Source organism: Heteronotia binoei, chromosome 8, assembly GCF_032191835.1.
Source record: "Heteronotia binoei isolate CCM8104 ecotype False Entrance Well chromosome 8, APGP_CSIRO_Hbin_v1, whole genome shotgun sequence".
NCBI classification, from domain to species: Eukaryota; Metazoa; Chordata; class Lepidosauria; order Squamata; family Gekkonidae; genus Heteronotia; species Heteronotia binoei.
The window spans coordinates 49036593-49063661 of record NC_083230.1 but is presented as its reverse complement, the minus strand read 5'-3'; the positions used below and the strand labels follow the sequence as shown (position 1 = coordinate 49063661).

The following is a 27069-nucleotide window of genomic DNA, read 5'->3' as shown; positions in this document are numbered from 1 at the left end:
TGCAGTGGTAGGAAGCCTTCCCTGCTGCTCTGGCCCTTGGTGGGTTTCCCTGGCTGTGAGGTCTCCAGCCTTCAGGCTGGGAGCTTCCCCAGCTGCTTGCTGCAGGACACCACAGAGAAGTGTGCTGGACCTTCCAGGAGGCTTGAAACACCTCTGGAACAGCCAGTGCGGGACAAAACCTGGGTCCCCCGGGTTCAGCTCTGCAGAAGACTTCTGAAACATTTTTCAAAGTCTATGGAGGGGGTTTGTTTCCTTTGGCAACAAGAAAGAGAGAACAGTGGGAATGCCAGTGAGGGTGGGCCCCAAGAGGATGCCCCCCTCCAGTCTGGTGCTCCCTGCTGTGCCCCAACAGCTCTCCCTCCGGGGCCCAGTGCAGTTTTTGATCTTTCAGGGGAAAATCCACAGGCTAACCTCATGGCTTGGATAGATGTGAAGATTACAGAAGCCATCTCACAAGTCATTTCCCAAGGGCTGTAGGTCCTCTAGCAGGTACAGTCGTAGTTCCCCAATGAAAATGGATCAGGTAGTAGGGAGACAGACTCATCCCTCTCCCATGCAAGAGAAGGAGCTTGGGCAGAGAGATTTGAGCCTAGGGATCAGGACTTCAGTGCTCTGATTTGTCCTCACAGGAATTTTACATCAAGCTCCAGGAACAGCATTTGAAAAGCTCCTGACAGTACAACACTGTTTTTCATACAATATCTTAAGGCAAAACAAGCAATGATTTTCAGTTTAATAATTCACTATAATTTTACCATGAAAATGCAAATAGGATGGCTACAACGTGAAGGTACAATTTAAAGTTATTCACACCAGATCTTACTCTCTTCTCATGGTCTCAGACCAATTTTGAATTGCTTTTGGGGGTGGTTTGTGGGAGTAAAGACTGGAAAATAAGATGCAACAGAAACAAAATTTTTATCAGAAAAAAAGTTGTAGTCTAGAATTTGGGCGATCTTAGAATATATATAATTTACAGAAAATATCTGATTTGCAATTCTGTTCTACAATGAATTTAGAACTATTAATAAATGATCTCATGACAAGCACTTTGTTAACTCTTTTGTTAACAAGTTCTTATGCAAAGGTATATATAATGGTATTAACACACCAAAAGGTTATATGTTCTCCAGAGCCTATCAATTTCAGTGCAAATACTGTTAATTTTCCAAAAGGAAAAAATTAAAATATAAACTCTTCTGTAAACATTCAATCTATCTTTTAAATTAATTTCCTCTTATCAGCCTTCAAAAATCCTTAATAAGACCACACGATTCTTCTTGCACTTCAGCTAGCAAAAGTAAGTTCGTAGAATCATCTCTATTGGCTGCCTGCAGACAGGACAGGGCTTATTGCGCTTCTTCAGTTTTTTTGCACATGCATAACATGACATGAGATGTCCTGTCCTTCCATGTACGATGCAACCATTTTTAGGTTGATTTTGGCATATGACACAAGGCTCTATGCTGGACAGAGGAAGGTTTGAATCTGTGCCTCCATCTTTATCTTCAGTCTCTTCTTTCTCAGGCTCTTTCAAATTTTCTTGACTGCTGCAAAGCATACTGCTAGATGTCGATGGTTGGGAATATTCTTCACTTTCTTGTGATTCAGAGGTCTGTTCTGCTGCATCCACCTCTTTATCTTCATCTAGCTTTCCTTTCTTACAGTCTGGAACATCAAAGCCCTCCTCAGGATCTAGTGGTGCAGCATCTTCACACTTGTTCTCTTGAGTCTTCTCACTCTTCTTATCAGGGAGCCAGTTCTCCCGAAGAGCCCAGCATCTGGGGCAATGGCGAGGAAGGGGTGGATTCATTTCACTGCAGTTTGAGCATTTCCAATAATCCTTGTGAATTAGAAGAGAAACAGATGTGATATAGCATTTATTAAACTGTCACTTATACAGTACATAAAGATTAGACATCATGGGGCATAATCCTAACTGTTCCACTGAGACCAGATGATACAGCTGCGAAGAGGGGTGGTACCCACTACATTGTTAGGGCAGGAAGGTATCAAGAGGTGACTGCAGAATCCCAAGCTTTATCTTGTCATCATGCCTATTAAAAGAGAAGCCATCTTAGAGGAAAATTCTAACTAAACACACATTTAATTGTACTTTGACCCCTGCAGGTATTAGCTCCCTCCAGCCCCCACCTAATGGTTACTGGCCACGGCCATCTCCCAAGCCTGTTAATTAGCTCATGCCGTTCAGCTGTGAATCTGGTAAAGGAGGTGGTGGTAAGCTTGCTCCTGTCCAGAATATTCCATGGAGATATCCCTGTGATTAGTTGGGGAATGTCAACAAGTTATGCCTGCCATTTCCTATATAATTTAGCCTATGATGGAAGAGAATACCTTTTCTATCTACTTTCCTCCACTTAGCTCACCCTTGCTGCCTGAAGTTACTTGCTGTATGCTCTTGAACACCATGGTTTAGCTGTAAGAACCATTACTGCTGCAATAAGAACTAAGTAAGTAGAGTCAGCTAAGTTCAGTTGCATTAATTTTTTTTGCATTAAGACTGCCAGTGAACTCCAAAAGACTACAGAAGGATTATAACCCTGTAGAACCCCACGTGTGAAATCCCATGCTAAAGACTCATCTTCCACAACAACCTTCTGAACAATGGCAGACAGAAAAGACCTAAATCATTTTAAGACAATCCCCTTAGTTCACACTCTGATATCCAGGTGCTTTAACATCCTCAACTGGGCAACCATATCAAAGGATTGCAGAAAGATCCAGTAAGCCTAGTGAGGACACATTTTCATTATCAGTCTATAAGCAGAGATCACCCACCATAACTACAAAGCCTGTGTCATTTCTAGGCCTGAAACAGGGTGAAAGGGTCAACAGCAGAGAAGTCATCCAGGAAACCTTAGAGTTGCTTTGCCATGACCCTCTCAATCACTTTCCCTAGAAAAAGATATATTACAAATTGGCTTATAATTAGCAAAGACCTGTTTATAAAAAGAGGGTCTTTTCAAAAACAGACAGAACAATGACATCTTGGAAGAAGGCACCCTAATAATTAATATTTCCCATCAGTGGAACCCTCACTGTATTGGGATGGAGAAAAGGTCAAATGAACAGATCTTCATGGCAGCCAGGATCCTGTCAAAACTGATCAGAGATTTCATCCAGAAGCTATCCATAATAAAAAGACCAGATGGTGCTTCAGATGTCTCCACTGCATGAAAAAGCTGACCTGAAGACTCTAACCCACAAAGAACCATGCAAAAATATCTGTCTAATGGGTGAAATCACATCATCAAATAACCATGAAGAGTGGGTTTTTATACCCTGCTCTTTTCAACCCTATGGAGTCTCAAAACAACTTACAATCACCTTCCCTTCCTCTCCCCACAACAAGTACTTTGGGAGGTAGGTGGGGCTGAGAGAGTTCCAAGAGAACTGTGACTGGCCCAAGGTTTATATGCGCCCCCTTGCCCAGATTGTCCGGAGGTTTGGGCTGGGTTGCCATCAATATGCAGATGACACCCAGCTCTATCTACTAATGGACGGCCGGCCTGGCTCCGCCCCAGGGAACCTGGATCGGGCCTTGCAGGCTGTAGCGGCGTGGCTTAGACTGAGTGGGTTGAAGCTGAACCCAGCGAAGACAGAGGTCCTTTGCGTGGGTCGCGGCGCCCAGGGAGGGGAAATAGCTCTCCCAACCTTCGACGGCGCACCATTGGAACCAGTGCGCCAGGTAAAGAGTTTGGGTGTTTTACTGGAGCCTTCATTATCAATGGAGGCCCAAATAGCAGCCACTGCCAAGTCAGCATTCTTTCATCTGAAGCGGGCAAGGCAGTTGGCCCCCTTCCTGGAACGCCGCGACCTCGCAACAGTGATCCATGCAACGGTCACCTCAAGATTGGACTACTGTAATGCCCTCTACTTGGGGCTACCTCTGTGCCGGACTCGGAAGCTGCAGCTAGTGCAGAATGCGGCGGCCAGGCTGTTACTGGGGCTCCCGAAATGGGAGCACATACAGCCGGGGCTGCGCGGACTGCACTGGCTGCCAGTTATCTACCGAGTCCAGTACAAAGTGTTGGTTATTACCTTTAAAGCCCTATATGGCCGAGGACCTGCCTACCTAAGGGACCGTCTCTCCCCGTATGAACCCCAGAGGGCACTGAGGTCAGCAAGTAAAAACAAAATGACCATCCCTGGGCCGAGAGAGGCCAAACTCCAAAACACCAGAGTACGAGCCTTTTCAGTTGCGGCACCTGCACTGTGGAACCAGCTCCCGGAGGAGGTGCGGGCCCTGCGGAACCTCGACCAGTTCCGCAGGGCCTGCAAGACTGCCCTTTTTAGACACGCCTATAATGATACGGACTGCTGAGTTGCAATGAACGAAGAACCGCCATCTCTAACACCATTTAAACTGGCAGATTCAGCGCCAGAACAGCTATTACTGCCAGATATATATATAATGTAATGTAAAATTAAGTATTTTAACTGAATTAACGGGTTTTTATATGTGTAATTTTAATTGCTAATCTAATGTTTTACTATTTATGTTAATATATTACTTACTGTTAGCCGCCCTGAGCCGCTTTGCGGGGAGGGTGGGGTAGAAATAAAATTTATTATTATTATTATTATTATTATTAAGGTCACCCAGCAGACTTTATGTGAAGTGGGAAATCAAACCTGGTCCTTCAGAGTCTGTCACTCTTAACTACTACACTACACTGGATGTCATTCAGCTAATGTGATTGTAGCAGAGTACGCTTCTTTGTCACTGGCACCACATAAGCTTTTGAATGTCCTCTAATGTGCACTCACCAGATTCAGAGTGGTATTTCCACCAACTATGTTCAAGATACCTCCCAACACTTTTTCTGATTTTTGGTGTATCATGGAACTGGGCTTCTATTCTAGGGAAAGCAGAAACCCTGTTTATCATGGTCAGAAGTACAGCATTCATGCCAAGGCTTCAGCAGAGTCACTGTTCAGACTCTCAAAATCTCTGCAGAGCATTCTGGACTCATAAATGGACCCATCATACTTTAAGTGGTGGACTATTCTGAACGGTCCATCATGGGGGGCGGGCAGGGGAGATACTCAACTGCATCTTCAGCAGAAAATGGTCCAATCATAGCATGCCTGGCTATATAACTAGCTCCCCAGAGACACCTGTGCAAAACATTTGATCTACGATGTGTCAAAATAACCTGGGATGAAGCCATGGTAGCCATAACAGCCCTAAGAATGGCCTGACAAAAGGGTGTCTGATATTCCCTGGTTGCTCAATAAACCCAAGAGGACAATATCCTAGAACAAGCAGCAAGAGGGGCTTATTACTTCTTCAACTAGTGGCAATAAGGGTTTCTGATATTCCTGATGACCTGGCTGATCAATGAACCCAAGAACAATATCCTGGAATGGGGTGCATTCCTCAACCGGTGGCAAGAACTCAGTTCTTGCTGCACATACAGCAGTGGGAGTAAAAAGGTACATGCTGGAAATTATTCCCCTGGGACCCAGTAGACCCAAGTCAGGGAGGCCTGACCAGTGTTTCCTCTAAACTGAGTGAGAGCTAGCTCACAGTTTTTTAGTCTCTGGCTCACACATTTTTGTCTGAGCGCAAGAAAAATGGCCCCAGAGCAAACTAATTTATGCAGTAGTTCACAACTTTAATGCCAGTAGCTCACAAAGTACAATTTTTGCTCACAAGACTCCACAGCTTAGAGGGAGTATTAGGCCTGATCTCTTTCCTTGGGACAGCAGCTTTGGTGTTCAATGAGCCTGAGATAAGAAGGAGAAGGAGAAATTGGATTTATATCCTGCCCTCCACTCCAAAGAGTCTCAGAGCGGCTCACAATCTCCTTTACCTTTCTCCCCCACAACAGACACCCTGTGAGGTGGGTGGGGCTGGAGAGGGCGCTCACAGCAGCTGCCCTTTCAAGGACAACCTCTGCCAGAGCTATGGCTGACCCAAGGCATGCTAGCAGGTGCAAGTGGAGGAGTGGGGAATCAAATCTGGTTCTCCCAGATAAGAGTCCACACACTTAACCACTACACCACACTGGCTCTGATAGCACAAAAGGAGATGGAACTTCTTCAGCTAGTGACAAGAGCTGAGGTTTTGACAAATAGGTTGATCTTTGTTATAAGGTATATTCAGAGTTAAGCTCTAGAACTGAACAGATTCCATGGCCTCTAAAGGTTCTGAGACTGTATCCTGTCTTTCACATAAGAAGTTGATCAAAGGAACAGTAGTGGTTAGATTTTTGCATGAAATATGGCAGGAACTCAAGTCTAGAGTCATGGGCTGAAGCTATTAATATCAAGCAATGGGGAAGTGGGAGAGAAATACTCAACAGCTGTACTGGACACAGCATGACAGGCGTATGTTTGCATAATAATTTTATCATAGAACAAATATGATTAATGTTATTTACACTTTTCCAAATTTTAATGTCAAATGAATTAACTGTTTGGTGTCAAATTGATACAGATCATGGAAAAGTTGTGTTCCTGGCAATGGTCAGTCAAATAATTTGGCTCTCTAACCCCATTAGCACCACCATGGATTAAACAAATACCCTTCCTTTACAATCCAACGCATCCAGTTTTCCTAATAGGCTATTAGATGCATTACAATGTTCTTTTTAAATGAACGCTTGGAATCAGCACAGCTCAAAATAGTCTGCAATATTTCTTACATCCAAAGTATCAGTTTTATTTCATAGACAAGAATTTACTTACAGCTAATGAAATTTCAGGATCATCATCAAATGAATCTATATCACTCTCTTCAGTCTGATATATAGTTACTTGATATAGCTGATGCAAAAAAAATAGATTTCATGTAAATTTCAAAAACTGGAAGCTAAGTTGTTACAATTCTAAAGAGAAGCAAAATGTAACTGTATACACATTTCAAGCCTCTTCATCAATTACTAGATAGTAGGATTAAAAAAAGGTAGGAGTCCAGTAACAGTAAAGACTGATAGAATTTGTGGTAGGATATGAGCTTTAATGAATCACTGCTCACTTCTTCTGAAGACTCTTACTCTTTTCAGCTGCTATAGACAAACATGGCTATCCATCTTGATCTACCTAGATAACAAGATATAGCTACAATTCCACACACACACAAAAATCACGACGGTCCTTTCTATGCTTGAAATTGCTTAACCCACAAATGACTTCAAAGTGAACTTTCTCACCCAAGCTTCAAGCAGGGTTCAGGTTTTTAGGAATAAATATGAACAATTCTGAACCCATGGAACTATACACAATTCCAGTAAAAGAACTATTATTCCAACTGGAAGAGTTAATTCTGCATGATGTACCCAACTTTCAAATTATGTTACTGTTTTTGGAAGAAACTTAGAGAATGAATAGTTTGTAAAGTTGAAGTGGAAAAAAGTAGAGTGCAATCAGGGAGCCCAGAAACAAGAGGAAACACAGAAACCTGTACAGGTCATACAAGTCATCCTTCCCCACTTTTGACCCTTTCTCTGATAACTATTTTCATGTTTCCAAAGCAACTTGATTAAAAATGAAAAACTTACCAAGAAATCAGAGATCCATACAATATCAGTTCTCTGCTGACACGTAAAAGCCACTGGCTACACACAGAACTACATTTAATTTTACCCCCTCTGTATCCCACCCTTCTTCCTATAGGCTGTTATGTACATTGGGTCACAGAAAATACTGGAGGGGGACCAACAGGGCACCATATTCCATGCACCAAAAGAAAAGATGACAAAGTAGATCAACTGAATAGATCCAAGTGGGCAGCCGTGTTGGTCTGAAGCAGAAGAACAAAGTAGGAGTCAAGTGCACCTTTAAGACCAACAAAGCTTTATTCAGAACATAAGCTTTTTATTTTATTTCACAATATTTTATTGTATTCTTTTTTTCTAATGGCAAACTAGAATGATGTTTACATGTTAAACAGTAAATTAGGTGGACAAGAACATCACTATCCAATATATTTTTCTTTTAGCTGTATTGACATACTCAAATAGGGATATTGGCTGTTTATCTCATTACGTATGCTAAACCTATCTTCCACTATATTTTAATGTATTTTTCTTCTAATGGCAAACTATATGTATGTTACAAGTTAAAAGATGGATTGGAAAACCTCTGAGAAAGAAATGCCCCCATTCTGGCCCAGGCTTACACAATAGAGTGATTAACAGACATTCTCACATTTTGACATATTACTGTTTTATTGCTTACTCATGCTACCCAGATCAAAGGTTTGCTCAATTTGTTAATTTTACTATTCTGTCATTGGATCTTAAATTTGTACCATTTTGCATTCTAAACCACTGCCTACCAGCTATATGTAGCTCTGCTCATTGTACCTGATTCCTCATCTAATGAAGTGTGCTTGGAGCACACAAAAGCTTACATTCGGAATAAAACTTTGTTGGTCATAAAGGTAAACTCGACTCCTACTTTGTTCTAGATAAACTGAAAATACAGTATTTTTTGCACCATAAGACTCACTTTTCCCCCCCCAAAAAGTGGAGGGAAAAGTGTGTGCGTCTTAAGGAGCGAATACTGCAAAAAGGTAGTTTCAGAGGGTAGCTGTGTTTGCCTGCAATAGAATAGCTAAGATTCAAGGCCAGCAGCTCTTTAGAGACCAACAAGATGTCTGGGGTATAAGTTTTCAAGAGCTCCCTTCATCAGTCTAAGATGCTAGTGGACCTGAGTCTAGACCAACTGCTTATGCAAGGAGAGAGAAGTCTCTAAAATGACAACTGAACACAGAAATTCAAAAAACGTCCCACTGGTCCACAATACAGTTATTCTCACAAGGCTCTACCCAACAGGCAGTTGCAGATAAAATTAATTAGAGCTTGACACAGTTTTCAGGGAGTCAAGAAGCTTAATGTGGGCTTATCACAAGCACTCTATAATGAGCAAACTGAGTTTGAATGCCAAATGAAACATAATATCTAAATGGCTCTCACAATTTAATCGCATTTGGGGTAGAACATGTGTTTTGCACACAGAAGATCCCAGGGTGAATGCCTGGCATTTCAGGTAGCGAGGCTGGGAAAGAGAACTGCCTGCCTGACTGGCTAGGCAGACTAATGACCTAACTCATTATAAGGCAACTTCTTAAATTATGTGAGCATATGACATTCTAATACAAAGCCGTACTTTCCCTAACAACAGTCCAATGAACTTTGTTTTAAATGCACCTACCTCATCATCCTCATCTGTAAGTTCTTGTATATCTTCATTAGGGCTGTAGTCTTCTGAACAGATTGATTCAACTTCAAACTCAACACTGAACTGATCTGAAACAGAATCCTGGTCTAACCAATCTGAATTTCCACTTAGTGAATTAGCATTATTATCCTAAAAGAAACAAAAATGCATGTTTCCTTTTAATCAGCTTGTAATTAGAAGTACAGTAAATGAAGTCAACAGCTTTAGAGACCATAAGGAGATGAGCACAAGTTTCTGTAAGATCTATGAGAAGAACCACTTGTAATAGCAAGAAGAAACCTGCCTTAATATAGGTAGTAATTTAATCTATTATAATTTATGTCTCTAACCAGAACCTGTATTTGGACACATACCAGTAAGCAATAATATGTAATAATAATAATAATAATAATATGTAATAATAATAATATTACCACACATAGAAAGCTTTGCTGCAATTGCGATAGCCCTTCACAGCACAGGAAAATCCTATTCACGGGGTGGAGAGGAAACCCACTTTTGTGTGGGTGGAACAGCGTAGGCTATTTGCATCCATTATACAATGGCTAGCTCTGCCACATAACCAGGTTAAGGATTGTGGGAAAAGAGCTAAACTTTAACAATCAGTCATCTGCACTTAGGGCAACTGCATCTTTCATGATACTGTATCAAATTCAGGCTGTTACTCAAACAATGACTGAATATTACCATATTGAAAAAATATACAACACACAGAAATCTCCAACCTTTTAAAGCCTGCAGACACATTTGGAATTCTGACCCACCAAGGTAAGTGCAGCAACAAAATGGCGGCCACAAGATGTGGAACCAGCCACAGAATGATTGCCACAGCTTAACTTCAGTAACATCATTGTGCTATGGTGGCAGCTGCTACCAAAGCAGCATTTTAAAAAATCTGCACAGCCAGTCAAATCTCCTTGCTGGGTCAAAGTCCCACCTGGCCCCTCCCACTTCCTGAAAACACTTGGTAGACACCAGAAAAGTTGCTGGCAGACCCCTTTTTTTAACCATTTAAAAACAAGCTTTGTTTAATGCTTACAATTAAAACCATGACATATTCATACAGTTCACATAGACAAGGATCAATCTAATGTTGAAAAAAAAAATCCAAGGTGTAGAAGTAGAATATACAAAATAACTCCAAATAAAAAATAAATCTGTTTTCTGTAAAATGAATTCTGAGGTACAATATCATGTTCCATTAAATATGATATTAAAGGAAACCAAACAGAAACAACACATTCTTCATACTGCTCTAGGTTCAATTTGAATGAGTTGCAAGCTACCTTATTGATTACAAACAGTTCCCATGTTAGGGGGCCCCTTGTCTAGCATATCATGAGAAGACTAGGCTAGAACAATTCTTTCTGCCATTAAGTGTTATGTGCGCAGACAGGTGTTGTTGGGGGGGGGGGGTGTTCAAGTGTTATTTCCCAGCTGCAGAGGGTACAATTTTAAACACATAAGATGCGTAGAAATTTCCAGAAAAAACTCCATTAATGCCTGTCACTACTTACTGGATTTGATATAGAGCCCGAGGAACTGCTGCTGTTACTTCGATCACAGTATAAACCACTTACTACGCACCACGAGAGGCTTTCATCAAATGTGAGAGAAATGCTGTCTGATTTATGTCGTTTTCGTTGTCTTTCATCACTGGGGTCTTCTAAAGCATTTTCTTCTGCATGATAAAACATATTTTAACTAAGAGAAACCTTAAGACTTTTTTTTACAACCACTCTATTAACAAACATCGTGTACAGAGTAATTCAACACAGACTGAAAAAAGCCTCCCATAAATTCAGTGTTCTCATTAAATCTTATGAAATCAGTACTCTGTCCTCAGACAAGATAGTTATAAAGAAGCCCAGTAGTGATCAATGTTCCCTCTAAGCTGCAGAGTCTTGGGGGCAAAAATTCTACTTTGGGAGCTACTGGCATTAAAGTTGTGAACTATTGCATAAATTAGTGTGCTCTGGGGTCATCCCTCTTGAGCTAAGACAAAAATGTGTGAGCTGAAGGCTAAAAATCTATGAGCTAGCTCACGCTAACTCAGCTTAGAGGAAACACTGGTAGTGATAACAACAACAAAATTTTATTTGTATCCCGCCCTCCCCGCCGGAGCAGGCTCAGGGCGGCTAACAGCATAATTCAAGTCTTAGTTATACATAAATAAATAAAATTACATTTAAACATTATGAACATTTTAATTAAAATTCTGATTAAGTTTTAAAAATTAATTTAAATTAGTAAAAGTGCTAATGCTATGTTTGCTTTTTATGATGGCGGTTTTCCTTAGCTGTTTCCTTTTTCATCAGCGAAACCCAGTCGGAAGAGGAAGGTCTTGCAGGCCCTGTGGAACTGTTCAAGGTCCCGCAGGGCCCGCATTTCCTCTGGTAGTTGGTTCCATAGGTGAGATTTTAGGATTGCATTAAATCAGCTAACAGAATGTCAAACCGAAGTTCTTCTCTAAGAGATTCCAAACAAAGACCGATTTGATCATCCCATCTTGCAAACATGTGTGAAATTCACTACAAATAGATATTGGCATTGGCAAACTGACAAGATCTTTGATGGATCTGGTGTAACTTTTCTAAAGACACATGAAGTGTCAACAGGGCTGTTTAAAAAGGGCAACAAATAAAGTCAAGTCATCAGGCATGTTGATGAGACACATGCACGCCATAATTGGCACTGGCCAGGGCTAGACTGTTACCATACTCAGGATTTTCATGAGGTCTCCCTCTGGAGACAAAGTGGATGCATCTAGCTGAGCATGGAAAAGAAACGGAGAATTCAAGGAACAAGTAGCTCCTTACAACACGTTAGCATGCCACAAACTCAGGGAGATATGGAATGAGGCCTCAAGTGAAGCCAAGCCTCATATCACTGAAGCTGACACACTTTGTTAATGGGCAGCCAAAGCCTCTAGAATCCAATCAGTTGAAATGCATCCACTGAGAAATGATAGAACTTCATAACAAAGTGAACCATTTGTTGGATCTCTTAGAGCCACCTGTTGAGCTTGGGCTTTCTATCAACATCCTGATCTGTCAATGACTTGAGCTCTGCTCTGAGAGAACTACTAACAGTACAGAAACCCAGGCAAAGAAGCCTTCACTTACCTGTTTCACTGCGTAGCCTACTCCTAGAAGTAGATGCTTCACTTGACTCTTGCACTGATTCCTGTTTTAAAAAGAATACTAAATAAACAACACTCCTCATAAAGATTAAACACAACTGTTTCAGATATTACATTTAAAAGAGTATTAATATAGAAATACCATGTGCTTGAAATTACCTTTATAGCATTTCCATTTTCTAGCAAGGACCTGGACTGATTCGAAGATGTGTTAACATTACTAGAGTCTTAAAAAAAAATACATATTGGAAATCACTAAAGAGGAACAGCAGGCAACTCAAACATACATTTCTGAGTAAGTGGATTAATACATAGATTTCCTATAAATATGAGTTCCTCAGATTCCTAATTTAGTAACTACAGTATTTTGACAAATATACACAGACATCTGAAAAGCTAAAATACAGTAATGTCTACAAGAATATGATTAATTAAACTTACATTAATATACTATCTTTTGTACTGAATGTTAGAATGGGCTCTAAAGTTTGTGAAATTGAATCAGTTTCACAAATGAAACACAAAGAACTTTAGACAGGGCTGCCACTAAAATTTTATTTTTCATTTCCCTGATTTTCCCTGACCAACATTTGTCAAGTTCCCTGACCACCATTCAAATATAACCACAAGTTAAAAAATAAATAGGCCGTGTTGCATTAATGCAAAGCTTAATGAAATGTTCCACGCTACAACTACACAAATCTCAACTGTAAAAATATTCGTCACAGTAAGAGATTTAATATCAGCTTCTTTCAACATTAACTGCAGCATCATCTGTTCTGCAATTGCATCAAAAATTACACCAAGATACAAACTTCACTTCAAGTAAACTCTGAATGCTAACAAGTAGGAACTTTCCAAAGCTGGGAAAGTTTCACTTTCACTTTCTGATTCCAGAAAATGTAATGAACAGATCAGCAGCAAGAAAGGAGGTGGAGTTTTTGCAATCTAAAGAAGCAAGCAACCCTCATTTGCAACCTTTATGCATGGAAGAAGTCAGGAAAGAGTGTGAGAGAGCTGGTACTCTGTAACCTTCAGCAGGAAGAAAATTTACTTTGCATGGTGTAAAGTAGAAAGTGCTAGTTGTCTGTGAAATCCAACAGCGGCAAAACTCATTTGAAACTCTGTGCTGGGTTTAGCAGGAGATAAAAGGTCCATTCCAAACACAAGCATGACCCAAAGACATGCTTATCTTTATATGCAAGTTAAATGCAGTACTAGCAGGTAGGGATGAAAACAGTTAAGATGTTTAAAGTTTGTCTATTTTGCTAAACGGTTAAACTAGGCTTGCTTTGCAAATGCTACTGGCAGACCTTGGAAATCATGCAAGGACAGAGCTCAACAAACACATTAGGCTGGTTGCTGGGAGTGGAGCTGAGAAATAGCATCATTAAGTTTTACATGTATTCTGCTACTTCTTTATTTCAGTTGCCACAAGAACAGATCATGCTCTTGCAGCAGCAAGTAAAAAATCCACGGCTTGAATATATTTTAATCACAATTTCCCTGACTTTCCCTGACTTCAGATCAATTTCCCCGACTTTCCAGAAAGTGACAACCCTGTCAGAGAAGTTATTTAGCAACTAGCTTTTTGGGCGGGGGAAGATTACAAATACCAGACCAATCAGGCAAACATTTGTTTACGTAGAACGAAGTTCGAGTCCAGTGGCACCATAAGACTGACAAAGTTTTATTCCGGGTCCATTCACAGGCCTTAATCCAATTTTCAGGCAACATCCTCTTCACCCACTACCTATATATAACAGCTGGTGACTTCTGTTTCAATGTGTGTGTGCACACAAAAGTTTATACCTTCAGTAAAATTGTGCTGGGCTTAAAGGAGCCATTGGATTCAAACTTTGTTCTGCTGCTTCAGACCAACATGGCTCCCCACCTGAATCTTTTAATATATGTACACATTTGAAATGATTTGCCTGTTGCATCATAGACACATCCTGGAGGCTCAGTACCACTCACCATCACAGAGCTTCTCCTAGCAGACCTACCACACAATCTTAAGCATATTGAAATAGTTCTTTGTAAACTCCACTGAAAACAAAAGTAACTGTGCATAAGAGGTTCAAATCAGGGCAGGATCCTCGTTTGGTCTCTTGTCCCCATCTGAACAAGTCTTAATTTTTAGTTGCCACTAAACAAGCACTCATTGATTTATCTGCAGTGTTTTGAGTACTAGTGCCTGCATACCTCCCACACCTGTCAATATACACTGGAGCCCCAAGTAAATAATGAAGTGATTCTGATTCATACAAGACATCTTGGTGTTTGGTGTCCATTATACAACTAAACAGAATCAATCCAACTGTTACTGTGCAAGACTTTTAAAAAACCTTTTCCTCCAATGATAAACAGCAACAAGAAGCTTTTAAAATATTACAGAAAACTAGTTTACCTTGCTGATTGATTGTTGTCAGGTTTTTGGAAATCATCAAATATAACTGCCTAGAGAAAAATAAAAAAAAATAGTTTCAAGGACATAAATTGGATATTAATATTATAAAGTGATCCTAAAGATTAGAATATTTTCATAGCATTAGATTAGAATATTTTTCATAACATGCGTGGAGGACCACACACACAAAAGCTGTACCTACTCCTAATACATACTTATAATGGTCTTTTGCAATTAACAATTATGAATGAGGAAGCATCAAACCAAGATACTAATATGCTATGATGAAACTCTCTTGGATTAGAGGCCCACAAGACCTGCAAAAACCGCTGGAGTTGCAGATGAGTATTGGTGTCAGGAAATGTTATGTTGCCCAAGTTAAATAAATCCCCTATTTAATATGGGGCTGCGTGACATAACTAGCTGTTTTCTGTCCTGAACTACTATTCCCTGAAAAATACCTGGAAGTCCTTATAAATCATCCAGAATGAATTTTGTTTGCTAGTGTAAAACCAAATATTTGGGATAGAAAAGACCTCAACCTTTGGGTACATTTTAACTTTATAGTAAGCCATCTCTTCTTTGTTATGAGATGGATTCTTTTGTTGAACAATGTCTTACACTGCAAGTTTTAATCTTGTATGGTACAAATAATGAAACCAGTCTCTTGGTTTATTACTAAGTAGAATATCTAGCTGCTCTGATGTGAAGGAGGGCAACAATTCTAGCATTCCTCTCTTTCTCAATCTTTTATTATGTAGTTAAAAATACATACTTCCTGAAGTTGTGCAGACTGGCAATTTTTAGAACCATGGTTAACCCAATAAATCTCAAAGTAACTTTGTCCAGTGATCATAATTTAGTAAGGTGGTTGCACTTAATGCATTTAAACCTCTCTTTCAAATCTGCTTTATCAGTGACCCCAGGATAGTAAGTTAAGGGCATGAGGTAAACACTACCAAATGAGTTTCTGGTATGCCATAGCAAGTTTCTCCCATTCAGTGCAAAGCAGGGGCCATTCATTAAATGCAACAGGAATGCAAGTACAAAGCTCATCCCAGTACAGAAGTGAAAAGGAAAATTACTGGATGTGTCAGAACTGTATGAACAGTTAAGATTATGATTACACATAATCAGAAGCTATCAATGCACCAAGGAGAATTCACGCTAATAAAAAGCGGAATCTTGTAGCCCATAGTCAGGGCCGGCTTGCCCACTAGGCAAACTAAGTGGTTGTCTAGGGCGCCAGGAGCAAGAGGGTGGTGCAATGGGCTCTCTCCTGGTGCCCAAGACAATGGACTAATTTGCCTCCCTCCCCCCTGCCACCGCAGAAGCTTGCCCCGCCGCTGCTCACCCCACCCCCGACATTTACTCTGCTGTACCACTGGCACAGCCAGCTCTCTCCCTCCCGCCTCCTGAAGTTCACCTTGCCGCCACCCACCCCATCCCCGGAGATCTCCCTGCCGCCACAGCCAGCTCCCGCCTGAGAAGCTCGCTGCAAGGATGCCCAACATACCGGCTGCAAGGTCTGCATGTATTTTGAAGAGACCTCTGGAGGAAATTTCTCTCCCCTCCTTTTCGGAAAGGAAGGGGAAGAAACTTCCTCTAGAGGTCTCTTCAAAACACGTGCAGACCTTGGACCGGTATGGCTAGGCCTCCTCTCTGCGAGTGGGGGGGGGTGCCTGCCTTTGGGCCAGCAGTTGCAGGGCTACTTGTGAGTAGCCCCGCGCCTGCCGCCTACTTGCAAGTAGCACCTGCTGCCTACTCACAAGTAGGCAGCAGGCACAGGGAATCGGGGCAGGCACAGATGTGCTGCCTAGAGCGCTGGAAGGGCTCGGGCCGGGCCTGCCCATAGTAAGGGTATTCTTAACGATACAAGCCCTCAGACGTATGAACAGTATCAAATCACACCATTTTCAAAGAATAAAGCCAAAGAATATTTTCCTTAGTAGATAACAGATATATAATTTACTTCACAAACATTCTGAAATTAGGCAATTGCAGATACTAAAAGCAGACTATAATGGAGTTCAATAACATAAAAGTGCAGCTGAGTTTTCTGTCATACACATCTCTAGCATTTAAGTATGTGCCAGGAAAGCTGTAAGTTAACATATGCACTAAGCATTCACTAAGAAGTCATAAAAATAGTGGTACCTGTGTTCTTTTACAGAAAAACTCTGTACTCCAAAGAGATCTCCCAGAAGATCATTTGCACAATGTACAATATGTTGTTGCTTTTCGTCATATAGATGTTTAGACATAATATACTGACCAATATAGAATATTACCTATAAAAGCAGTCAAACATTTGATGTGTCAGCTTGTACAGTACGAAATCAACGCACAAGAATTTGGAGCATATTTACTATGACTGCTCTTAATATCCCTATATATTTAAACTGAAAACCCAGTTAAAACATTCAGCTGCAGTGCAGCACAACCAAGAAACAAAATCCAGGATGAGAATGGGCAGGGCAACATAAACAGAACACTTTGATTCTCATAGCATGTTTAGCTATCTCTGGTTATACTTCTAACTATCTCTTAGCATTTATTCATATAAACAAATGGCCGCTGTTGGAGCTGATGGACAAAAGTTAAGCACTGTATCTAAGGACACGGTTGTAATGAGGGCAAAACTTCTACATAAAGCAAAATAAACCAGCTACAGCCTCTTGGAGCAACTGTGATTTAAAAAGCCAGACATATGCATACACAATCTGTCATATTCCTGTTAATTTTGCTAATCTATATATTTTACATGTTTACTATGTCGATTTTGAAGTTATGGGAAGCCAACCTTTTAACAGTTGCTAAAAGATCTGTTCTCATTATATAGGAAGATGAGTAAATATAAACTCACAACACATTGTTCCAGTTTTACATTTTTAAACATTCTTGAACAGCACAACAGCAACACAAAAATGTGATCCTGTGAAAAAGAAAAAAAATGACTTACCTCTCTCATAGTAAAGGTATCTTTCTGCGCACCAGCAAATTTTAAAAGTTTTAACAACAGTGGCTTAGGTCTAACCTGAAAATACAGATACAATTAATTAAAATATGTATGCTTCTGTTCAAGGAGCACAGAAGCTGCAGATCTAGTACTACAAGGTTTCTAACATGCCTAATCTTGCTGCTATGACAACAGCAAGTTCTCCAGGATCACACACAAATACATATTATACTAAATATACACCAAACAAAGGCTTCATATTTAGGGTTTTTTTAAAAACACAAACTGTGGAAGTGTTCTCAGAACTCATGCACATTGTCTAAACACTAATTTTAAAATGTAGTTTCAGAACTGTTAGCCTGGCTACACATTTTCACAAGCAGGAATTTTGTGAAGGTGCCAGAGAAACAACTGTGTGTGTGTGTGTTATATGTCATCCTGCACATACAAAGTAATGAACAGATGTAAATGCTACATTCCAAGATATGTATATAAAAATCCATGCAACACTCTGGCCTTTAATAAAGAAAGACCATGCAAATCTGTAGATCATGTGTGTAAGTACAACTGCAGTATGTTATGATATACATGCAGAAAGCAGATGTACAGCCGCTGGTACTCATGGGCTGTTCTTTTTATAGAACGTATAACCATTATACCACACATGAGCTTTCTGGGTAACATATACGCATAGACTGAGGGAAGTGGGAAATCTATACAGATTCAGATTAATACTTACATAGAGCCTATACATGAACAAGTGCAAACAGGGCTTTCTTCATGCCATCAGGATTACAGGATGAGATCTACATGCATATACATATAGAATATAGACTCCACACAAACATTTAATTGAGCCTTCTTAAGTAGGAAACAAGTTGCAGCAGCATTGCCCTGAGTCTTCTGAACAGGGCTATCACCGAAGATATGCAAGGAAAATTGGGGCAGTGAGAAGGATCTGACATTTAGCCTAGGTTTTGAATAACCTCTTGACACAGCAGCGTGTGGGTAGAGAGAGGCTCTACTCCTGTCTTCAGACACAAACTGAGAGCGGACAAAGTGGATGCAACGCTAACATCCCACACCACACATATGGCGAACGCACATCAAGGTCTTTACAACTTAACATGCGAGTCACATAAATTCAAAAGCGTCCCCTCCCAATACTGACCAGAGCTTTTTGATCCGTTTGGCTCATGCCGGATGTACCCTCAGCAGGCTGGTCGGCGGAAGAGGCCATCTTAGTATTGCACTTTTGCCTGTTAGGAAAGAAAAATAAACTCACATTTAAAAAATGTAGTTGGCTACAGCCTTTAACCACTTCGCATTAGGCCGCCGCTGAAAGAGCCTGCGCCGCCAAAGCCAAACGACGGAATTCCCCTACTTGCTTGCCTGCCCGCCACCCGTAGCTTCACGCTCCTTGAAGCCTCACCCGCTATAACGACCGAGAAGACTGCAACTACTCCACAAGCCCCTTCAAATAAATAGCGCCGCCTGTTTACTTCTCCACGGACAAGTCTGGGCTTAACGCTTCGGCTGGCTACGGCCCGACATGTCCCAACATGATCCCGAGAGACGCGGAAGCCACCACAGAGTGAGTCACGGGGTGGGATCGGGACAGAGGCCGTCAGCGGCGCTGTTCGTTCCCACGGGCGTCTTCCACGCTTGTGCCTTTCCTTTTCCTTCCTCCCTGCTCCGTGTGCATCGTGCTAGGTTCCCCCCTGCTCCTGAGGAAGCAGGAAAGGGCCTATCGTTTCCCCCACGGCCGGATCTAGAGGGGGGGCAGAAGGGGTGGCGCCAAATTGGGCGCTCCCGGGGGGGAGGGGGGGGGAAGCAAGCAGCTCCGCAGCCTGCCGCCCTCAGCCTCGGTGGGTTGGCCGCCGGAGAGAGGCAGGCAGCGAGCGGCAGAGGCGGAGCTCTGAGGGGACCGCGCCGGGCCTGCAGGACGGGGCGGAGGAGGGCGGTCGAGAGCTGAGCTGCCTCCCGCCCTGCCAGACGGTGTGGACCCCGGCGGGCTTCTCTTCCCCACAGCGATGCCTTCTCTGCCACCGGCCTCGCTGCTGCCCTCCGCCTATTCCCCTTCGCTTCTCCCGCCGGCGGCCTCCGCCTGGGCTGGCAACTGCTTGGAGCACGGTGGGTGGCGACGAGGTTTCTTCGAAGGCTTCGGGCGGGCGGGAGTTTGCAAAAGGGGAAACTGCAGAAAGGGAAACCCTCGCCCCCTTGGGCGACGGTGAGCCGGTCGCCGCTGCATCTCCCAGGCTTGTTCCTTGCTGCCTCCGAGGCCTTCGCCCCCCCCCCCCCCCAAGTCCCTGGGATTTCCCTTCCACTGCCAGCTTCCTGACCTTGGCTCTAAAAAATATTTGTATCTAGTTATTGTTTAACATGCCGGAATTAAATAATTGTTCTATGGAGGTCATCAAGTAAACTTCTCTTACGTCCTCTAAGCTGCTGTTCCTCTAAGCTGCACGAGTCTTGTGAGCAAAAATTCTACTTTGTGAGCTACTGGCATTAAAGTGGTGAGCTACTTCAAATAAATTTGCTCTGGGGTTATTTTGCCTGAACAAAGACAAAAATGTGTGATCTGGAGGCTAAAAAACTGTGAGCTAGCTCACGCTAACTCAGCTTTGAGGGAACACTGCTTATGGAAGGGGGAAAAGTGGAAAAAAACTCGTCAGTCCAGCTATCTACAGAGTGACTTCAGTCTAGCTAAGCTCTTTCTCTTTTTGGAATGCAATCCTAGAGTTGCACACTTCTAAACACCTTCAGCCCAGACACCAACAGAGATTTGTTGCTGTTCTCTGTAAAGGGCAGCACTGGTTATTTGGGATTCCCCAGTTCTGTGGTCCTACCCAGGGCTTAATTTAAATTCCAGGAATTATTTTTTTAAGATTATAAGTCTTAGAACTGTGTGAAGCGGTACCTGGAAAAAAGGGTTCCTGGGCGTGTGAAGACTGGCTTGATCTGTCGCTGAAAAATGTGTTCTGGCACATTTAAGTGTTGTATTTCCAAGGTTGGCTGGCTGTGGGTTTGCCCCGTGTTTCTGCTTGTTTTTTAGAATTTGAACTTCCCTGGATCAGAATCCACATTTCTAGTATTTCTTTATTATTAAAACAAGCCCCTCCCTCCCAACTGAAGTTTTGAGGTGTTTTCTCCACAGTTCCACAGGTTTGCATTCTTGTACTTCTGTAGCAACCATTGTAATTACTTTTCTGTTGGGCAATCTCTTTTGAGAAATTTTAATTAATGTTGCCCTGTCTGTAATGATTCTACGTGAGTCTAAAGAATACATAATTCCAGCATGGAAATAATTCTGTATTTGAATTTGACTGTGCAAATCATATGTAGACTAGTAGATGCTGTGATTTCCCATTATGTGTATTTTGCTGTCCGTAGGCACAAGGAGGTCTCTTGCATGCATGAATTCTGTAATGTGTAAAGTGACTCTAAATGTTATCTTGATGTGCAACTCAGTCCCATCATTTACAAAAGCTTCCTTGTTTAATTCTCTTATTTTGGGGTACATATTCAAGATCACTAAAACCAGATGGTTTTAATATATTTTACCTGTTCTTTTGCTTACACCCACATACAAAATCAAAGCTGGTTAAAATAGTACAGTGCAATATATTTTATTTTTGTAAATTTCTCTTTGTGAGGGGGCCTGTTTCAAAGATACTGTGGTGATTGACTACAGCAGGGGTGTCAAACTTATTTGTTATGAGGGCTGGATCTCACATAAATGAGACCTTGTCAGGCTGGGCCATGTGTATCATAAAATTTAATGCAGTGGAGATAAAAACTTTATAAAGGACACAAAGGGTTTTTTAAAAAAAAAAACTTAAATAAAACATGTTTAAGAGATTAGCATTCTTGCAATATTGTGTCTGTTCAGCAGTCTCTGATAACTGACACCTTTCGCTCTGAATTTTTGCATAAAAATCTGGAGACAATATCTGTGCTGTAGGAATCTTGAATGTGCTGTTCAGGTGTTGATCAGGTATGCATCTGTAAGCTGCAAACCGACTTTTGTTTTATTGACATTCATAACAGAAATCTCATGGTCAGTGCTTTTAGCCTAAGACCCAAGGGAAAACATGAAATGGCTTGGCATTGTGAGTTTTTGTACATAAGTTGTTTCATGTGCTGGTCAAGAACATGTGAAGGCACCATGACACAGACTGAGGGCTATTTGTGTACAAATCTACAGTCTTCCCCAGAGAAATAACTACAATTCCCATGAGGCACTGCAAGAATGCAAAGACATAGTGGTCAGCATCAGCCTACTTTTATGGGAAGCCTCACCAAATAGAGAAAATAGAGGCTTTGCTCTGTAGCTCCTGTGTGACTGAGCAAGCCTGGCAAGGCAAGCTGAGAACTCCCGCTGCAACCTGGGGATTGGCAAGCCTAAAATACCTTGAATAGAATTGTGGGTCATAAAGGTGCCACTGGACTCAAAATTTGCTGCTTCAGACCAACAGTTACCTGAATCTATCCCAAGTGAATGTGTAAAAGATTGATCTCAGCCCCCACCCCCAGTATGTGGGTCTGAATGTGAACATGCAGCTTGAAACAGGCTTCTGGTACTGTCCTTGCCAACAAGAAAAGGATTATATTTACTAAATTTAAACATATTAATGAAATACCTGCCTTCATAGTATGTAAGAGGAAGAATCTGCATATTATGGGGACCCCTTAGTGGTGCTGTATGTTACTGTGTTCAAGGTCCAGTACACCATCATCTATCCCAGTTCTGTGTGTTTAAGGTGGAATTACACTTTGGTCACATTATGAGAAGACAAGACTTCCTGGAAAAAACAATGCTTTAAAAAGTTGAAGATAGCAGGAAAAGAGGAAGACTGAAGAGAAGACAGATTGACTAAATAAAGGAAGCCAGGATCCTCAGTTTGCAAGACCTGAGCAAGGCTGTTGATGTTTTGGAACTAATTAATTCATAGGGTTGTCGTAAGTTGGAGGTGACTTGACAGCACTTCACAGAGTGGACAAGTATTTATCACTGCATAGTTGTTTCATTTTGGTTCTGCACGGTGCATCTGCTGTTGTTTTTTGCCACCTATAGAAGAAGCAGAGATTGGATTTATACTCTACCCTTCACTCGGAGTCTCAGAGTGTCTTACATTATCCTTTCCCCTTCCAACAACAGACACCCTTGTGAGGTAGGTGGAGCTGCAAGAGCTCTTTCGGGAGCTGCCCTTGAGCAGAACTTGTGATTGACTCAAAGTCACATCAGCAGGTGCATGTGGAGGAGTGGGGAATCAAACTTGGTTCTCCCAGATTAGAGTCCGCACTCCTAACCACTACACCAGATTGGCTCCTAGTGGTGCATAATGCTAAAAGAGCTAGAACTTCTGCCAGACAATCTTAGGGCCTGCTGGTGATGCAGGACAACGAATGCACCACATACATGGTGACCGTTATAACAATGTACCATGTGGATCCCTACTGGCAATCTGGGAGTCTCTTCTCTGTCAAGGAACATATGCAAGCAGAGAGGGACAATACATGTGTGTGTTTGTGCATGTAGGAGTACAGGAAGAAATGGGAAAAGAGAATATTTCTGTCCCTACTCAGCTACTGTTGCCAGTTTGGTTAACTTTTGGATTTTTTGGAATGATTGAAATGATAGGTGCAAGCCAAATGCAGGATATTGGTGTAAACAGAAAAACTGTATGTAGATAACTGAGGAGGCAAATACACACAAGACAGATGAATCCTATGAAAGTGTTCATAGTGGTCATTACAGTACAGCAATTCCTGGAGAGCATTTCATATATTGCCTTACATCAATCGCTAATCAAGGAACTAGTCACTGTCCAGGCTTGTCTTCTGTCGCAATGGCAGGAGGAAACCTTCCACTGATCACATCAACAAGGTATCTATATGATCACCTTGAATGGATTGTTCAGAAAAGCCTGTCTTCTGTCTCAACAGCAGAAGGTAACCTTCCACTGATCACGCCAACAAGGTATCTATATAATGACCTTGTATGGATTGTTCAGACAAGTAAATATAAAACAAAGTCGAAGCACACAAAACATTTAAATGCCAGAATGCTGAAACAGTGTTTGCACATTTATCTCCCGAATGTCTAAATGCTGAAATGCTTCCTAGCCAAGAGAGGAAAGAACAAGATTCTTCAGAATAACCTTTGATCCCTTCCTAAAGAAACATTCCTAGTTAATACATTTGAAACATTAAAATGTCAGAAATTCAGCTGACTGGACTTCATCTAGGGTTAAGTAGATGCAAGCTGAAAAAAGACATTGTGTTGTGAACTTTGGCATGCAATATCAGACATATGAAATGGGCTATTGTTATGGATTACTAATTCACCAATAAAAGCATTTGTAGTTGATTAACCTGAATAAACTGGAAAATTTGCATATTATCAAATCTGTTTTTTTTCTTTTTCACATAAGTGTGAGGACATTTACAATGTAAGAACCACAGGGTACCTCAGTGTTAGACAAAGGGTTATCAGATATTATATAAATAAAAGCCCAACCGTGGTGGCAATTCTGAGGATTTTTATTCATTAGATGTGGCTTGCACAGGATTGGCTCACACTGTCTCTGCCGTGCCATTGGCTGATTCTGTTCTCCCTGCCCACCGCCAGCCCCATCAGGCAATAACTCCAGCATAAGCCCACTGACCTTCGAGGGAGACAGTTCTCTGCTGATGGGGCTTACTGATCAGCAGGGCCTCTCCTCAGGGCCTGTTGTAGAAGTCCAGGACACGTCTGAGAGTGGGCAAGAAGGGAAAATTTGTGGTGCCTGGCCCCCCAGACCGCCCCCTAGCTACAGGCCTGTGCTCATGAGAAAACAGTAGGGTTCCTTCTCTTCAACTAAGGCAAAAAGGATGTTCATTCACAGCAGGGAAGGGCCCTTTCTGCCTGACAATACTCTTCATTCTTTCTATTCCAATTAGGCTTCAGTGGGCTCATATGACAGAATGGACTCTGAAGGAGAGGCCTTTCCTCCTGTTACTAATCTCCAGGTGAGGGCTGGAGATCACTCAGAATTACAACTGCTCCCCAGATGGCAGAGATCAGCTCCCCTTGAGGGGGAAGGAGTGAATGCCTTCACTTGGGTGGGTGAGAAGACACAAGGCTGAGGGCACTCGCACAGAGGCCTTTAGTGGCACCTTTCCACGGTCAGAAATTCCTAAGCCCTCTGAGGGAGGCCTTTCCTCCTGGGGAACCAGTTGCCAATCTCCAGGTGAGAGCTGTAGAAGCTGACTGGGTGATTTTGAACCAGCCTAAGCTGCCTCATGGGATTGTGGTTGTTCAGATCAAAGGGGGGAAGAGGAGAATGCTGTAAGCTGATGTAATGGCTGACGACTCCTCCCTATTAAACGGTCTGTCAGAGATAGACTGTTGGTCTGAAAGGTCTCACTACAGGCCTCTGAGGCAGAACTCATTGGGCCCACTGCTGACTATGGCTGCCAGTTCCAGGTTGGTGAGAAATTCCTGGAGATTCTGTAGTGGAGACTGAGGAGCATGTGAGGAACCCCGTCAGAGGCTTTACTCAAGAGGGCAACCACTTTAAATTTCTCCCCAGTCACCTTCCCTCAGTAACACTCCCAGAAATCCTGCCAGAACTCTTAATAATTGGCACCAGATGGTTTTAAAGGCAAAAACCACAAAATATTTATTAGGTAACAAAAGGCAATGGAGAGGGATGAAATAATATTGATTATGACTGTTCAATATGCAGGAGGCAAATCAGTTGGCAGCGAGTTGGCAGAATAAAACAGTTACAGAGAGTAGAGAATTATCAGGCTGAGGTAAAATAAAATAAACAAAACAGGCAGGTTTCAGAGTCCCTCTAGACTTGGCTTCACACAGGCTGTTTGTGCCTTCTGGGCACTCAGAATGCTGTTTCTTCAGATATTTTATTCTAAAGCAGTGCCAAATCATATAAATAACAAACTTCAATCACTCTTCCACACACACATAGAGACCTCCTGATTGGTGTCAATATTCTCCCTCACAGACCCTTTTACACTAGCTATCTTCCAGGACTTGCACCCCTCAGTTCCGATGCATCTCAGCCCCACAGCTAGTCCTCTGGTCTGAGTCTTGGGCAACCCTGCTGACCATCAGAATCCAGTTCTCCCCTCAGTGTGTATTTGTATGATCTAGTTTGTACCTGGAGATTGCCTGATGCACTGGCAAAATCTCCCTCAGAGTTTCACGCCACTTGAAAACTCCCTCTTCCAGAGTCCACTCAGCTCTGTCTCCCACAAGGAGCCCAGCCATTCTGGCTGCTCTCAGCCCCTCATCCAGTTGGTTTTACAACTGCCCAGCCTAAGCCCATTGTCTTCACTTCAGACTGGTGTACTGAAGACTTCTCTCAAAGACTCCACGACTCCGACTAAAAATCCTGAGGTGATTTTCTGCTGAGCAAACTTCCAAAGGATACTTTTCCATTGCTTGGGCAACGTTCCAGCCAATCGCAGCAAGCCTGTTCCCCAGCTACTCAGGCTAAGGGCCTGAGTCCGTCACAGAGGGCATAGCAGTTAGGGCTTCAGTGGGGTCTGCTGGACCCAGGTCCTCGCTGTGGAAACTGAGTGACTGATTTCAGACCAGTCACAGACTTCCAGCCTAATCTGCCTTACAGGGTTGTTGTTCAGATCACATGGGCGAGAATTATGTAAACTGCTTTGGTTCCCCCCCCACTGTGAAGAATTACTAATTTTCCTATATAGAGGCTGCAGGGAGGGCAAAGGTGATGGAAAGCTGAAGTCAGAGGGTCAGAAAAGGGAAGGGGATAGGGTTGCCAACTCCAGCTTAGGAAATTCCTGGAGATTTAAGGGGCTGGGCCTGGAAAGGCCAGGGTTTGGGGGGGGGACCTCAGAGAGGTACAATGCCCTAGACTCCAAACCAACAATTTCCTCCTGGGAACACTGTGGCCAATCTCCAGGTGAGGGCTGAAGATCACTCAGAATTACAGCTGCACTCCAGATGTCAGATATCAGCTCACCTTGAGGTGGGGGGAGAGTGAATGCCTTCATTTGGGTGCGTGGGAAGACAGCAAGGGTGGCAGACATTTGCCCAGAGGCCTTGAGTGGTACCTTTCCATGTTGATGGGAACTCCTGGAGATTCTGTGGTGGACTTTGAGGCGCAAATGTGTTGTAGGGACTCATACACCAAGTCGCATCATACAAAGTCAGTCATCAGTGGCTAGTGTTCCTTGCCGCTCATCAAGGAACGCTAGCCATTGATGACTGACTTTGTACGAATTGTAGAGTGACGCGACTCGATGTATGAGTCCCTACAACACGTTTGCGCCTGAGGAAACATTCAAGAAACAGATATCCAACCG

The 27069-nt window shown here is 42.3% G+C and overlaps 1 protein-coding gene across 1 annotated transcript; it reads right to left on the bottom strand.

Annotated features, from left to right (window-relative positions):
• Nucleotides 1–715: 715 nt before the first annotated feature.
• Nucleotides 716–19004, bottom strand: MDM2 (MDM2 proto-oncogene). Its single transcript, XM_060245042.1, has 10 exons — nucleotides 18896–19004; nucleotides 17728–17802; nucleotides 16923–17056; nucleotides 14766–14815; nucleotides 12515–12582; nucleotides 12339–12399; nucleotides 10731–10891; nucleotides 9187–9342; nucleotides 6718–6795; nucleotides 716–1843 (listed from the first exon to the last, which is right to left on the bottom strand). The coding sequence occupies exons 1-10, from the start codon at nucleotides 18962–18964 to the stop codon at nucleotides 1292–1294; spliced, it is 1404 nt and encodes a 467-aa protein (XP_060101025.1). The 5' UTR covers nucleotides 18965–19004; the 3' UTR covers nucleotides 716–1291.
• Nucleotides 19005–27069: the final 8065 nt, after the last annotated feature.

Bases quoted from the DNA above. Each gene is read 5' to 3' on its own strand.
- MDM2 (XM_060245042.1), bottom strand. From the start codon at position 18,964: ATGGCCTCTTCCGCCGACCAGCCTGCTGAGGGTACATCCGGCATGAGC. The intron at 12,583-14,765 runs GTAAACTAGTTT...TTTTTTTTTAAG, and splicing joins GACAACAATCAATCAGCAAG to ACTCTAGTAATGTTAACACA. The intron at 12,400-12,514 runs GTAATTTCAAGC...TTTTTAAAACAG, and splicing joins AAAATGGAAATGCTATAAAG to GAATCAGTGCAAGAGTCAAG.